The sequence below is a fragment of the Coturnix japonica genome, chromosome 25 (genome assembly GCF_001577835.2).
Source record: "Coturnix japonica isolate 7356 chromosome 25, Coturnix japonica 2.1, whole genome shotgun sequence".
NCBI lineage: Eukaryota > Metazoa > Chordata > Aves > Galliformes > Phasianidae > Coturnix > Coturnix japonica.
The window spans coordinates 1,507,807-1,522,283 of NC_029540.1; the positions used below are offsets into that span (position 1 = coordinate 1,507,807).

General features: G+C 56.9%; 2 protein-coding genes across 3 annotated transcripts in view; one reads left to right on the forward strand and one right to left on the reverse strand.

Moving 5' to 3' along the window:
• The window catches only part of CHRNB2 (cholinergic receptor nicotinic beta 2 subunit), a 7,009-nt gene extending 1,524 nt beyond the window's left edge, over positions 1–5,485 (reverse strand). Inside the window, exons 1-5 of one of the 2 annotated variants that reach the window (XM_015884534.2) lie at positions 5,356–5,485; positions 3,000–3,145; positions 2,002–2,046; positions 1,532–1,641; positions 473–1,439 (exon numbers count right to left, since the gene is read on the reverse strand). In XM_015884534.2, the coding sequence (XP_015740020.1) occupies positions 473–1,439; positions 1,532–1,641; positions 2,002–2,046; positions 3,000–3,029 (1,152 nt within the window). In that variant the 5' untranslated portion in view covers positions 3,030–3,145; positions 5,356–5,485. Of the gene's footprint in view, positions 1–472; positions 1,440–1,531; positions 1,642–2,001; positions 2,047–2,999; positions 3,146–4,833; positions 5,318–5,355 lie in introns of those variants that run through there. The other variant, XM_015884533.2, reaches the window with a different exon arrangement.
• A 47-nt stretch (positions 5,486–5,532) lies between these two features.
• Positions 5,533–14,038, forward strand: UBE2Q1 (ubiquitin conjugating enzyme E2 Q1). Its single transcript, XM_015884535.2, has 13 exons — positions 5,533–5,932; positions 7,037–7,141; positions 7,427–7,531; positions 7,926–7,976; positions 9,951–10,091; positions 10,550–10,634; positions 10,918–10,978; positions 11,493–11,583; positions 11,681–11,739; positions 11,894–11,942; positions 12,140–12,235; positions 12,972–13,038; positions 13,610–14,038. The coding sequence occupies exons 1-13, from the start codon at positions 5,621–5,623 to the stop codon at positions 13,639–13,641; spliced, it is 1,254 nt and encodes a 417-aa protein (XP_015740021.1). The 5' UTR covers positions 5,533–5,620; the 3' UTR covers positions 13,642–14,038.
• The last annotated feature ends 439 nt before the right edge of the window (positions 14,039–14,477 follow it).

Consider the following 14,477-nt stretch of genomic DNA (forward strand, 5'->3'; position numbering starts at 1 on the left):
TGCCTACATCCCATGCCCTATAGCCCCCCCTGCACCCCATAACATTGCCTACATCCCATGCCCTATAGCCCCCCCTGCACCCCATAACACTACCTACATCCCATGCCCCATAGCCCTGCCTGCACCCCATAACACTGCCTACATCCCATGCCCCATAGCTCCCCTGTACCCCATAACATTGCCTACATCCCATGCCCCATAGCTCCCCCTGCACCCCATAACACTGCCTACATCCCATGCCCCATAGCCCCCCCTGCCCCCCATAACACTGCCTACATCCCATGCCCCATAGCCCCGCCTGCACCCCATAACACTGCCAACATCCCATGCCCCACAGCCCTGCCTGCACCCCATAACACTGCCTTGGACCCCACCAACACCCCATACCAGCACCTTACGACTCTGCCAGCCCCCCAACCCCTCTTCCCTCCTCCTTCCCCACGTATCTCCCCTTTCACCCCACCCTACCCCAACTCACACTCTGGTCGTCGTCCTCACTACGCATGTGGTCCGCAATGAAGCGCACTCCCTCCACCGCCTCTTCCAACCCGCAGCCGCACGGTGTAGCCGGGTCCGTCCCTTGCCCCTGCTGCTCCCGGTAACCATTGATCCCTTCGGCTTTAGCAGCCCCAGGGTTGGCATAGCAGGCACAGGAACGTGCACCAGCCCGAAGGAAAAGCGTAGCGGCTGCTGCTCGCTCTTGGGTTTGGCGACGCTGGCGCAGGCGTTGCCTTGCGCAGTTCTGCTGCGGCTGCTTCATGAACAGCAGCGCTGGGAGCTTGCGGAGGAACAGGGTGCGCACCCATGGAGGCATGGTGTGAGTACTTGGAGATCTATGGTGGACATTGAGAACGCAGACACTAGTAACTATTGAGAAGGTCACCAGTACCATGGTGAACATGAGGTACTTCCCCACCAGCGGCACGTCCAGAGAGGTGGGGGGAACGATTTTGGAGATGAGCAGCAAGAAGACGGTGAGGGACAGAAGGACAGAGATGCAGAGTGTGATCTTCTCACCGCAATCGGAGGGCAGGTAGAAGACCAGGACGGTCAGGCAGGAGATGAGCAGGCAGGGGATGATGAGGTTGATGGTGTAGAAGAGTGGCTTGCGCTGGATGATGAAGTCGTAGGTGATGTCTACGTAGGTGGAGTCATCCGGGTTCTCATTGCGCCGTCCCGGCAACGCCACGATGTCCCACTCTCCGCTGGGTGTGAAATCATCCAGACTGGCCACTTCGCTCTTTAACACCAGGTCGATCTCGGTGCGGTCGTAGGTCCAAGAACGGAACTTCATGGTGCAGTTCTGTTGGTCGAAGGGGAAATGCTTCACCTCGATCTTGCAGGCGCTCTTGTAGATGGCGGGTGGCAGCCAGAAGATGCTGCCGTCGTAGGAGATGACGGCGTTGGAGTAGAAGGAGACCTCGTACATCCCGTCGGCGCTGGGTTGATGGGATGCACTGTCAGCCCTGAGGTCGGGGTATGCACATCCCCCCACCCACCAGCACATATACACATCCCATAAAGCACCTACTTGTTGTAGAGTACCACATCAGGCAGCCAGATGTGCTTGGAGGGCAGGCGGACCTTCTTCATGTTGTCAAAGTCCTCTGGTTTCCAGGTGAGGCGATAGTCCTCCCATTCCTGCCAGCAGCTGTGCTCAGTGTGGCCCCACCACAGGGAGGGGGCAATGGGGGGGTTATGGGGCAAAGAGGTCCCAGCACAGGAGGTAGGGGGGTCCCAGAGCAGTGGGATGGGGCACAGGAGTCCCAAATCATGGGCTATAGGGGGTCTATGTGAGACCCAGGACAGTTGGTGTCAAGGGGAAGGGGATGTGAGGATCCCAATTGGGGTATAAGGGGGTCCCAGGGATTTCCAGGGCACAGGGCAAAGGGGAACCAAAATGGGATGTGGTCCTGGGGCAGGGGGATCACAGGGCACAAGGCAGGAGGGTATGGAGGTCCCCATAGCAGGTGTTATGGGGGTCCCTCTCGTGGGGCTCACCTGGGTCAGCCACACGTTGGTGGTCATGATCTGCTCCCGCTCGTGCTGCAGAGAGAAGAGGGGCAGTTACAGGGTGCCGGGGGGGGAGTGGTTATGGGGTGCTGGGGGTGGTTATAGGGTCCTGGGGAGGGTTATGAGACCCTGGGAGGGAGAGGGGCTAAGGGGCCCTGGGGATGGTTCTGGGATTCTGGGGTCCTGGGGGGGCGTATGGGATCCTGGGCGGTTATGGTGTCCAGGGGGGATAGTATGGGGTCCTGGGGGTGGTTATGGGATTCTAGCGGGGAGTATGAGGTCTGGGGTGGGGAGTTATCAGGTCCTGGGGGGGGATTATGGGGTCTGGGGCGGGATTATGGGGTCCTGAGGGGGAGTATGGGGTCTGGGGGTGTTATGGGGACCGGGTGGGAGTATGGGGTCCTGGGGGGTTGTATGGAATCCTGGAGGGGTTATGGTGTCCAGGGAGGATAGTATGTGGACGTGGGGGTGGTTATCGGATCCTGGGGGGGGGAGTATGGGGTCTAGGGCACGGAGTTATCGGGTCCTGGGGGGGGTTATGGGATCTAGGTGTGTAATGGGGTCCTGGGGGGGTTATGGGGTCTGGGGGTGTTATGGGGACCGAGTGGGGAGTATGGGGTCCTGGGGGGGTTATAGGGGTCCTGGGGGTGGTTATGGGTTCTGGGGCAGGGTTATCGGGTCCTGGGGGCGGGTTATGGGGTCTGGGGGTGTTATGGGGACCGGGTGGGGAGTATGGGGTCCTGGGGGGGGTTATAGGGGTCCTGGGGGGGGTTATGGGGTCTGGGGGTGTTATGGGGACCGGGTGGGGAGTATGGGGTCCTGGAGGGGGTTATAGGGGTCCTGGGGATGGTTATGGGGTCTGGGGGTGTTATGGGGACCGGGTGGGGAGTATGGGGTCCTGGGGGGTTATAGGGGTCCTGGGGGTAGTTATGGGGTCCTGGGGGTGGTTATGGGGTGCCCGTTCCATGCTGGGTCCCAGCACTCACCACACTGATGAGCTGTGCCAGTGACACCATGAGCTGCACGGTGACGAGCTGGGAGCCGTTGGTGGCCGGGCGGATGAGTTTGTTGTATCGTGCGGGATCCAGCAGATACTCAACCAGGCGCTCCTCCGTGTCCGTGCACAGGATGCCTGCGGGGAGGGGGATGAGCCAGGGGGGCTGGGGGGGCTGGGGGGCTGGGGGGGGTGTGGGAGGTGGGGGTGTAATGGGGGTGTGTGTGAGGGGGTGGTGAGATGGTGGGGTGGGTGTGTGATGGGGTAGTGGGGTGTGATGGGGAGGGTGTGAGGGGGTAATGGGGTGGTGATGGGATGGGTGGGTGATGGGGTGAGTGTGTGATGGGGTGGGTGTGAGATGGGGTGTGAGTGTGATAGGGTGAGTGTGTAATGGGGTGGTGGAGTGATGGGGTGAGTGTGTAATGGGGTGATGGGATGGGTGTGAGATGGGGTGAGTGTGTGATAGGATGAGCATGTAATGGGATGGTGGAGTGATGGGATGGGTGTGTGATGGGGTATGTGTGTGATAGGGTGAGTGTGTAATGGGGTGGTGGGGTGATGGGGTGAGTGTGTAATGGGGTGGTGGGGTGATGAGATGGGTGTGTAGTGGGGTGATGGGATGGGTGTGTGATGGGGTGTGAGTGTGATAGGGTGAGTGTGTAATGGGGTGGTGGGATGGGTGTGTGATGGGGTGGTGATGGGACGAATATGTGATGGGGTGGGTGTGTAATGGGGTGGTGGAGTGATGGGGTGAGTGTGTAATGGGGTAATGGGATGGGTGTGTGATGGGGTGATGGGATGGGGGTGTGATGGGGTGGTGATGGGATGGGTGTGAGATGGGGTGTGAGTGTGATGGAGTGAGTGTGTAATGGGGTGATGGAGTGATTTAATGGGTGTGTAATGGAGCGATGGGGTGAGTGAGCGATGGAGAGATGGGGTGTGAGCATGTGATGGAGTGTGAGCGTGTAAAGAATTGATGGGGTGATGGGATGAGTGTGTGATGGGGTGCAACGGGGTGAATGTGAGTGTGTAACGGGGTGATGAAGCAATGGGATGGGTGAGTGTGTAATGGGGTGGTGGAGTGATGGGATGGGTGTGTGATGGGGTGTGTGTGATGGGGTGAGTGTGTAATGGGGTGATGGGATCGGTGTGTGATGGGGTGTGAGTGTGATGGGCTGAGAGTGTAACAGGGTGGTGGAGTGATGGGGTGAGTGTGTAATGGGGTGGGTGTGAGATGGGGTGGTGATGGGACGAGTGTGTAATGGGGTGTGTGTGTGATGGGTGAGTGTGTAATGGGGTGGTGGGATGGGTGTGTGATGGGGTGGTGATGGGACGAGTGTGTGATGGGGTGTGTGTGTAACGGGGTGATGGAGTGAGCATGGATGTGATGGGATGATGGCGAATGGGAGTGATGGGGTGACATGACTGTGTGTGTGTGTGTGTGTGTGTGTGTGCAATCTGACGGTGCAGCCGTGATGCCGTGAGCGTGCGGGTCTGTCCGGCTGCGGCTGTTCCCACGTCGGTGCCGCTGCTCCCGGTGGACCGGGGTGGGGAGGGGAGGGGGCGGGGGATTCCCGTCGGGTTCCCGGTGCCCCGGGGGGTCCAAACAGCACCGAGAGGGGGTGGGGGAGCAGAGAGCATCCCAGAGCCGCACCCCCCCGTCCCAGCCCGGCCGGACCCCGGGCATTGCGGGGCGGTAACGGGCCTTCCCCGCCCCTCCCCCCGACATCGCTGTCTATACCGGGAGCAGCCCCGGGCCCGCCGCAGCCCCGTCCCTTCGGTTCATACCCCCCCCCCTCCAGCCTCTACCCGGTGCCGGTTCTTACGTCGGAGCGCGGCGAGGAGGCAGAGGAAGCGGAGCAGCGCCATGAGGGCGGCCCCGCTGCCTCCGCCGGTGCCGGTCCCGGTGCCGCTGTCCCGGCGCTGTCCCCGGTGCTGCCCGCGCTCTCCGCGGTGCTGGAACCGGCGGCGGCGGCGGCCCCGGGCGGGGCGGCCCCGGTCGGGAGGCGGTGCCGTGCGCTGTGCCCCGCTCCGCCGCCGTCAATGGGGCCGCAGCCGCCCCGCCCCCGCCACCGGGAGCACCGGGATGGGGACGGGGGGGGCGGGGGGCACCGGGAACCGAGCAGTGATGGAAGCGGGCAGCTCCCGGTGCCCCCCCCCCGTAGACGCCCCCGCTCTGTGCTGGCTCGGTACCGGCTGGACCCGCTCGGATCCGCTCAGGCCCGGAGCCTCGGGAGAGCCCCGCCCGCACCGGGACACCGACCTCCGGGACCCGAAAACCGGGGCGAGCCTGGCCCCGCCCCCTCGCCCTTAGGCCACGCCCCCTCCCATAAGCCACGCCAACTCACCCTTAGGCCACGCCCCTTCAGCTCAGAGGCCCCGCCCCCTCGGCCTCCCTCCACACCGCATCGCTTCACTACGTCACTTCCGGCGTTCGGCCCAACCCCGCCTCTCTTTCGCGGCTACTTCCTGCTGTTGTCCCCGCCCCTTCCGCTCCCTGCGGGAGGGGTCACTTCCGGCGCGCGGGGCCATCCCGCCGCCATCTTGGGCCGGCTCCGGGGTCTGCGGCGGGGCCCGGGGCCGTCGGGGCGGAGCGGGTCCCTCCATGGGAAGATGCAGCGGGCGGGGGCGGAGGAGGCGGCGGGGTCGCAGGCGGCGGCGGGTGGAGCCGGGCGGAGCGGGGCCGGGTTGGCGGCGACGGCGGCAGCAGCAACAGCAGCAGCAGCCCCGGCCGGGCGGCTCTTGAAACGGGAGCTCCGGTTGCTCGAGTCCATCTTCCACCGCGGCCACGAGCGGTTCCGTATCGGCAGCGCCTGCCCCGATGAGATCAGCTGCGAGTTTGTACCGGGGCTCGGTGCCAGGGCCGGGGGTTCCGCATCCCGGGGGCCGCCGCCCGGACCCGTCCGTATCCACTGTAACATCACGGTGAGGGTCGAGACCGGCGGTTAACGGGTCGGGGTGAGGCCTAGGAGCGGCTCTGGGGCGGTACCGGTCGGTGTTCGGGGGCGTTGGGAAGCGGCCTGGGGGGGCTGCGGCCGTTTGTGGGGCCTGAGGGTTCGGTGCTGTGTCGTGTCGGGGCACCGGGGACGTGAACGTTCGAGCTCCGTAGCACCGGGCGGTGGGACCGACCCCTGCCCGGTTCGATTGGGGCCAACGGGCACCACGTTGCTGCCGTAGCTCCAGAGGGGCTTCTCCAGCACCACACCAGGGATGGGATGTTTATGGGATGCTCCTGTGTAGCTGCTCAGGTTTATAACCTACTATGAAGGTTCTTGGCTTTAAATTAGTTCTGTGTGTAAATCTCACCTCAAGAAGCATCTTAGAAAGCAGGGGAGCATTGCCAGAGGTAGCTCATAATGGTGGGGTGGGCTCTGGGTTTATTTAGCATCCACCCACGGGGTTTCCATCCACCTCACAAGGGTTGTGGGGCTGTATCTCTATCACGGGGAGCCCTGTAGCAGCACCCCAGCAGAGGTAATGTGAGTGGGAACCTTACAGCACTTCCATCCCAGCATGAGATGCACAACCAGGCATTAGCAGTGTATCATGAGCCCCTCTTGGCACCACGCAGCTCCAAAGGGGGTTCTCCAGCACCACACCAGGGATGGGATGTTTATGGGATGCTCCTGTGTAGCTGCTCAGGTTTATAACCTTCTATGAAGGTTCTTGGCTTTAAATTAAGTTCTGTGTGTAAATCTCACCTCAGGAGCGGCTTAGAAAGCAGGGGAGCGTTGCCAGAGGTAGCTCATAATGGTGGGGTGGGCTCTGGGTTTATTTAGCATCCACACATGGAGCTTCACAAGTGTTGTGGGGCTGCATCTCTATCATAGGGAGCCCTATAGCAGCACCCCAGCAGTGGTAATGTGAGTGGGAACCTTACAGCACTTCCATCCCAGCATGAGATGCACCATTATCAGTGTATCATGAGCCCCTCTCTGCCCCCAGAGCACCAAGATCCCATTAAGCTCCCCCTGAGCCATCAGAGTATTGTGGGTTTTACAGTGCTCAATCCTTTCTCTTTCCTCTTAGGAGTCTTATCCAGCTGTTCCCCCCATCTGGTCCGTGGAGTCGGATGATCCCAACCTGGCAGCTATCCTGGAGAGGCTGGTGGAAGTCAGGAAAGGAAATACACTGGTGAGAAGTGCTGATGGGGGGGGTATGGCTGTTCATAGCCTCAGTGTTGAACCTGCTGAGGTGGGGGCATGTTTCTGCTCCCACTGAGGGTTTAGGACTCACAACATCAGCAGTTCTGCTTCCTATCAGTGTGCCATCCCATGCATTTGCACTTGGAGTTTGATCCTACTGTGCTTGGAGGGCAGAAAGGAGCATCTGTGGGGTCCTGAGGGGGTGCTGGGGATGGCTGAGCCTCAGCTCCTTGTGCTGCTGTGTTCCTCTGACACCTGCCTGCTCTTTGTGCAGCTTCTGCAGCACCTGAAGCGAATAATTTCAGACCTGTGCAAACTCTACAACCTCCCCCAGCATCCCGATGTGGAAATGTTGGACCAACCTCTGCCGGCAGAACAGGTGAGGGACTCCTCAGGGTGGAGTTTTCTGGTCTCATTTTTGGAGCTGCCTTCTTTTAAAGGCTTCCTAACCCTGCAAGAGAGCTGCAGCAGGTGAGGGTCTATTTCTTCTCCCTTAGTGCTGCTGCCTGGTCAGCTCAGTGGGCCTGGCTTTATCTCTCTGGTTTAATGCCTGACAGTGTTTGAGATGTTTCTTATCTGATTTCTTTTGACTGCTTCCCTCGCCTCGTTCCTCTGTAGCTACTCAGGTTTATAACCTTCTATAAAGGTTCTTGGCTTCGTTCTGCCTTTAAGTTGGTTCTGTGTGTAAATCTCACCTCAGGAGCATCTTAGAAAGCAGGGGGGCGTTGCCAGAGGAAGCTCACAATGTGATCTTTGTTTTCTTGTCCTCATAGAGCACGCAGGAAGAGGTGTCCTCTGAAGAGGAAGATGAAGAGATGCCAGAGGTAAGTGCCTCCTCGCTGTGCACCAGGCAGCTGTTAAATGTCTATGAGATGTGCTGAGGCACAGAGGTCGTGTTTGGGTGAAGCTGGAGGAGGCCAGGCAGCACAAGAGCCCATTGGAGCCAGTTTGGCTTCAAACTTACTTGTTCTCATTGTTTTCTTGCTGTGCAAATCCTGGTTAGCAAGCAGGAGTGATGCATTGGGGGGTTGGAACTACATGATCCTTGAGGTCCCTTCTAACCTGGGTCATTCTGTGATTGGCAAAACACAAAGGAACTGCAGCAGTGACCTCTTGAGGGGCAGGTAAATGAGGTCAGAGCCCCTCAGATGGGTTCTCAGTTTGTGCTGCCGTGCTTTGGAGGCTGAGATTTGCTCACAAGTGATTTGATTGCTGGGATGTGTTTGTGGGGCTGAGTTGCCATCGTTGGCAGGAGATCCACAGCATGAAAATTGGGACTCCTGCAGAGAAGATTTGGTGGGATGGCTCGACGTGTGAGGGAGATAATTGGCAGGAGAGGCAGAGGCAGCCACGCTTCAATGCAGGCTGAGAATATCACACTGAAAAAACCCACAGGCTCCGGTTGTTTGGTTTGTGGTTTCGAGATCTCTAGAAGTGGGTGGAATAATCTTGAAAATCTCCATGGTGATGTCGTGTCGATGCGCTTCTCATCGGGTGCTTGAGGTCTGTGCACCTCAGAGCGCTGTGGAACCACAGGGCAGGTCACTTGGCAGCAGCCAAGCACTTGTTGGGCTTTTAGCCAAGCATATATCTTGCTAAACAGAAGCCTTTCCAAAGGTCCCTGGAGGAAACTCGGAGGCTTAAACTGCTTGTCTGCAAGCTCGCTGCTCCTGGGTCAATCTGTGCTGTGTAAATCCTTGTGCTCCTGTAAGCTGGGGAAGAAATCCCTCAGGAAGTGAGTTAGCAAGAAGCGTTGCCCCCCTCGTGCTCTGTGCTATCACCTCGCTTTGTGCAGCAGGCTGCGCTGTCGTGGAGAGCAAAGGTTTCTTGCTGGGCCGTGCCCTGTTGCAGAGATGCACTATATACAGGTTAATCCACTCAAGGGATTTTCTGGGAGGATCTATTTTCCCTTTGTGATGGTCTAAAAATGTCAAAGCCTTTCCCAAAGGGCTGCTCTTCCAGAATAGCAGCAGATAGGCCTGTGAGGCTGAAGCAAGCACTTGCTTAGAGGATTTAATACCAATGCTGGAGCTCTGTGTATCCACAGCCATTTGCAGGCAGCCCAACTCAGCACGCTTATGCTGCGGCTGTGCCTGCATGTCCCTGATGGCTGCAGCTGTTTTTTGCTGATGTAGTATTGCACACATCGGTCTAATGGATGCTGCTATGGAATGGGATGAGGGGGCAGAGCTCCTGCCCTTGCTGGAGAGATCACTGAGAGCAGAGCGAGAGCTGAGCTGATAGAGGAGCCTCCAGATACGCTGTGCAATGTGACCTCTCTTTGAGAGCAAAACATCCTGTGGGTCTTGTGAGTCCGTTCTTGTGCTCCTGCTGACCCGTGTTTGTGCTCAGCATCCACACAGCGGGGATAATCCTGCCCAGCAGCAGCGCCCACGCTTGGTTCCAGCCTCAGAAACGTGGCACGGGGCTGTTGGAGCCAACGTGCAGCTCTCTTCAGCCACATGAGGCTCGTTGGGGAGCATCTGTAAGATTAATGGCTAATTATAACCAGGCGTGAGACTTGGCAGAGGGAGGATTGAGTGAACAAAGAGCTTGTGTGAACCCAATTTAAATCTGGAAAGGGAAATGTGCCTGTCTGCCCTGCTGGCTTTGGCACAGGACGGAGCCGGGTGCCTGAAGCTTCCTCATTGAGCGTGTCCAGGCCTTGTGCTAAAGTCTTCTCTTCCCCAATGTGCTTGTGCTTGGGATCCCTCTGCCCAAAGGATTCCGACCACACATCTCTGCACTCAGAGCAGGGAGCTGGGTCTGGTGCCATCTCTCCTCTCTCTCCCTCATAGGACTCAGAGGACTTGGACCACTATGAGATGAAAGAAGAAGAGCCAGCAGACGGGAAGAAATCCGAGGATGAAGGCATTGGGAAGGAAAACTTGGCCATTTTAGAGAAAATAAAAAAGAACCAGAGGCAAGATTACTTAAATGTACGTGCCTCCCGGAGGGCGGGAGGGTTGGGGAAGCAGAGGGGCCTGAGTTAAAGGGGCCAGTTCTGGCTATGGGTATAGCAGTGGCTCCTGGGGATGGCTGAGGGTATTGGAAGCTGGAGAAGTGCTCCCAGGCTTCAGGAAGCTTTCCTGCAATAGGACTGGGGGATCCCCTGTGCTACCAGGAGTTGGGCTTCACCTCTTGCCATGAAGAAGGGTGGTGGGTTGTGTTTTATGCTCCTGGGCTGAGAGAGCAGGGAGATGCTTTTGCTGCAGCTGCACTGTGTGACTGATGTGTTTGTTTGAGGCAAGGGGAGTTGATGCAAAGGGACAACTTGAGAGAGGGAGGGGGCACGGCAAGGTCTGGTTTGGGGGCTGGGCAGGAGCTGTGGTCTGGGCATTGGTTGTGATGGGAGCAGTGTTAACACAGCAGCTTCTCCCCTCCTGATTCCTTGCAGGGTGCAGTGTCTGGGTCTGTGCAGGCCACTGACCGGCTAATGAAGGAGCTCAGGGATATTTACAGATCACCAAGTTTCAAGGGCGGTGAGTACTGTGATCCCTGCGAGCCTGGGGCTTCTCTTGTCCTTCAGGGTGGCACCTGGTGGGTCACAGGGATGGATCCTTCGCTGTGTGCTCAGCTCTCGTGGGCAGAGCTTCAGGTTTTGGGATGCTGTGGCTCAATAAGGAGCCACAGAACCACCCACATCATGATGGTTCCTTTGTGGGATAATCTGTGCCAGGCTGAGGACATGCTGAAGGGCTGAGGGGATTTGCATCCCCCTGTCCACTCCCACCTCTTCTGACCCATTTCTTTTTGCCTTTGCAGGATACTATGCAGTTGAACTAGTGAATGACAGCCTGTACGATTGGAACGTCAAACTCCTGAAGTAGGTGGCACGGTTTGGGATGGTGGAATCTTGATGGTGGGACCCAAAACATCCCCATTGAGCAGAGGGCAGTGAGTAGGGCAGAGCTTGGGTTGGCCTCTTAGTGGGACCCCAGTACCCCAGTGGGCAGCTGACTTCTCTCCAGAGAAACATGAGTTAATCTGAGGGCTCTGCAAGTCTGTCTGCTGTTCCTAGAGTCCTGGAAGAGCTGCATCAGGCAAAACCCCGAGCTCTCACACCCTCCAGACACCAGTTGCTGCCTTTCCTTTGGGCCGGGCGGTCTTTATTTTTAAGCTGGCATGCAAAAAAAGGGTTTGATGGTCTTCTCTGGAAACCAGGAGCAGAATGCTGGCAGTGAATGCTGTCACTGCCCTCTGGGTGTGAAGCCCAGGCCCCCTCCCCTATGGCAGCTGGGTTGTGCAGGTATGGGAGCTCTGGGCTCCATTGGCATCTAGTGTGGCTTTGTCAACATGCATCACTTCCACTCTGAGCCTCTGGGCTTCCCTTCCAACAGGGTTGACGAGGATAGCGCTTTGCACAACGATCTCCAGATCCTCAAAGAAAAAGAAGGAACAGATTTCATCCTCCTAAACTTCTCCTTTAAAGTAAGGCTTCCCAAACCCCAGCATCCTCAATGCACTCCTTGTGTCCTGAGCCACCAGAGCAGATGTTTCTCAATGTGATTCCCTTCTCTTGTTCCAGGATAACTTTCCTTTCGATCCACCATTCGTAAGGGTTGTGTCCCCAGTGCTGTCAGGGGGGTAAGTAACTGTTGGCTCTACTCACAGTGGTCTCCAGCTCTGCTTCTTTCTTCCTTTCTTTTAGTTTCCTTGGGTTTTTCTGTTTGATTTGAGCAGGAGATGGGTGAGACTGCATCCATTTCTGACCTAACATTGCCCATATTCCTTCCCCAAGGTATGTCCTGGGTGGTGGTGCCATCTGCATGGAGCTGCTTACCAAACAGGTGAGTCCCAGAGCTCAAAGCCTGATTCCTGTGTTGCTGCTCTCACCCTGCTGGCAGCCAAATCCTGCTCCTGCCAACAGCTTAAAGGCTTGTGCTGCATGCACAGGGCTTGGAGAAGCCCTTCCTCTGCCTATGGGAGGCTCAGCATGTGCTCCCATCCACACTGATCTCTCTGCTGTGTGTGCTTTGACCCTCAGGGCTGGAGCAGCGCCTATTCAATAGAATCAGTCATCATGCAGATCAATGCCACTTTGGTGAAAGGAAAAGCACGAGTGCAATTTGGAGCCAATAAGGTAAGGCTCAATGGTGTGGGGCAGCCAGGCAGGGATTGGGAAGAACAAAACTGCTCTGCTCTGAGCAGCGCCTGTGGGTGGTTTGGGGGCAGGAATTGCCCACGCAGAGGTTTCTGTGGGTGCGCTGTAACCCTAAGAGTCTTTGGGAAGGGGATGGGGGGAGGTATATAGGGGATGGGGGGAGGTATATAGGGGATGGGGGGAAGGTATAATAGGGTGGTTGGGGAGGTATATAGGGGATGGGGGGGGGGGTATATAGGGGATGGGGGGGAGGTATTAGGGGATGGGGGGGAGGTAAATATATGGGGAATGGGGTGGGGAGGTATATAGGGGATGCTGTGGGGGATGGTATATAGGGGATGGGGGGAGGTATATTATGGGTGCATGGGGGGGGGGAGGTTATTATAGGGGATGGGGGGGGAAGGTAAGTATAGGAGGATGGGGGGAGGTATATAGGGGATGGGGGGGAGGTATCATAGCGGGATGGGGGGGAGTGTAAAATATAGGGGATGGGGGGGCGGTTAATATAGGGGATGGGGGAGGTATATAGGGGATGGGGGGAGGTATATGGGGTACGTTCTCTGCACTAAGTGAGCTGGAAATTGGTTTGGAGGGGCAGATGCAAGTGAAAAGGCAGCCAGCCATGCATCACTGTGGGTTGGTGTAGGGGAAGGTCTGTTGAGCTGCTTTGTTACTGTGGCTTCCAGCTGAACTGACCTTACAACTTCCCTTGCAGAATCAGTACAGCCTGACAAGAGCACAGCAGTCCTACAAATCCCTGGTGCAGATCCATGAGAAGAATGGTAAGGCCTGAGGGATGGGATGGGCCTTTCTCTCTGCTTCTTGAGAGCAGCATGTCACCATTTAGTGTGGAATAACACAGAGAAAGCAGCCCAGTAAGCCTGGAATAACACAGAGGGAAAGCAGCCCAGTGAGCTTGGAATAACACAGAGAAAGCAGCCCAGTGAGCTTGGAATAACACAGAGGGAAAGCAGCCCAGTGAGCTTGGAATAACACAGAGGGAAAGCAGCCCAGTAAGCTTGGGATAACAGAGGGAAAGCAGCCCAGTGAGCTTGGGATAACACAGAGGGAAAGCAGCCCAGTAAGCTTGGGATAACACAGAGGGAAAGCAGCCCAGTAAGCTTGGGATAACAGAGGGAAAGCAGCCCAGTGAGCTTGGGATAACACAGAGGGAAAGCAGCCCAGTGAGCTGGGTGCCCTCCTGGGCAGGTCCAATGTGTGTTCCCTGAGTGCCATAGAAGTTGGAGCTTTTATTTAGTGCTTTTTCCTGCTGGTTTTTGGGGTGATTTCCAGCTTATAGGGTTTACATTCATGTTCAACCTCATCCCTCACCCATCTGTGTTCCCCTTTCAGGTTGGTACACACCACCCAAGGAGGACGGCTAACACAGCAAGGACCCATCTTCTCCCTCCCAAATGCTGTACTCGGATCTTACCACGCCTCTCCCAGGATATAATAGCTCTCTGCCTGTTGCAGGACAATAATGGCTGTTATAAACTTTAAAAAAGAAAACTGTTTTAAGCAGTTGGACTGACCTTAAGACACTCGCTGGACCCTTGTTAGCAGGCATTCTTATTAAAACAAACTTTTGAGCCTCTTGTATCGCTGGAAAACTTTCGACTCTACTCCAGTCTAGAGCGTCCTCCTTTACCTATGCTATGGATTTAATTTATTTTCTTATTTCATGTACACTGCTTTTTTTTGTTACAGTGTATGATGGATGTGTATGGAAAATGTATCTTTGGAGAAAAAAAAAAGAAAAATTACAGTTTGTTAATTTGATGGTTTTGAGCGGTTTTGGTATTTATTTTCTTTAAGGTGCTGTGTTGTACCTGGGGTGGATGTGAGGGGGATATGGGTGATGGACCCTCCCCTCCATGAGTCCCCCAAGGTGCTGGAAGGAAGGAAGGGAAGGAAGGAGCTCCTCAGGGTCCTGGAAGGAAGGAAGGAGCTTCTCAGGGTCCTGGAAGGAAGGAAGAAGGTAGAAGCTCCTCAGGGTCCTGGAAGGAAGGAAGAAAGGGAAGGAGCTCCTCAGGGTCCTGGAAGGAAGGAAGGAAGAAAGGGAAGGAGCTCCTCAGGGTCCTGGAAGGAAGGGAGGAAGAAAGGGAAGGAGCTCCTCAGGGTCCTGGAAGGAAGGGAGGAAAAAAGGGAAGGAGCTCCTCAGGGTCCTGGAAGGAAGGAAGAAGGAAGGAGCTCCTCAGGGTCCTGGAAGGAAGGAAGG

Bases quoted from the DNA above. Each gene is read 5' to 3' on its own strand.
- UBE2Q1 (XM_015884535.2), top strand. From the start codon at position 5,621: ATGCAGCGGGCGGGGGCGGAGGAGGCGGCGGGGTCGCAGGCGGCGGCG. The intron at 7,142-7,426 runs GTGAGAAGTGCT...CTCTTTGTGCAG, and splicing joins TCAGGAAAGGAAATACACTG to CTTCTGCAGCACCTGAAGCG. The intron at 7,977-9,950 runs GTAAGTGCCTCC...TCTCCCTCATAG, and splicing joins AAGATGAAGAGATGCCAGAG to GACTCAGAGGACTTGGACCA.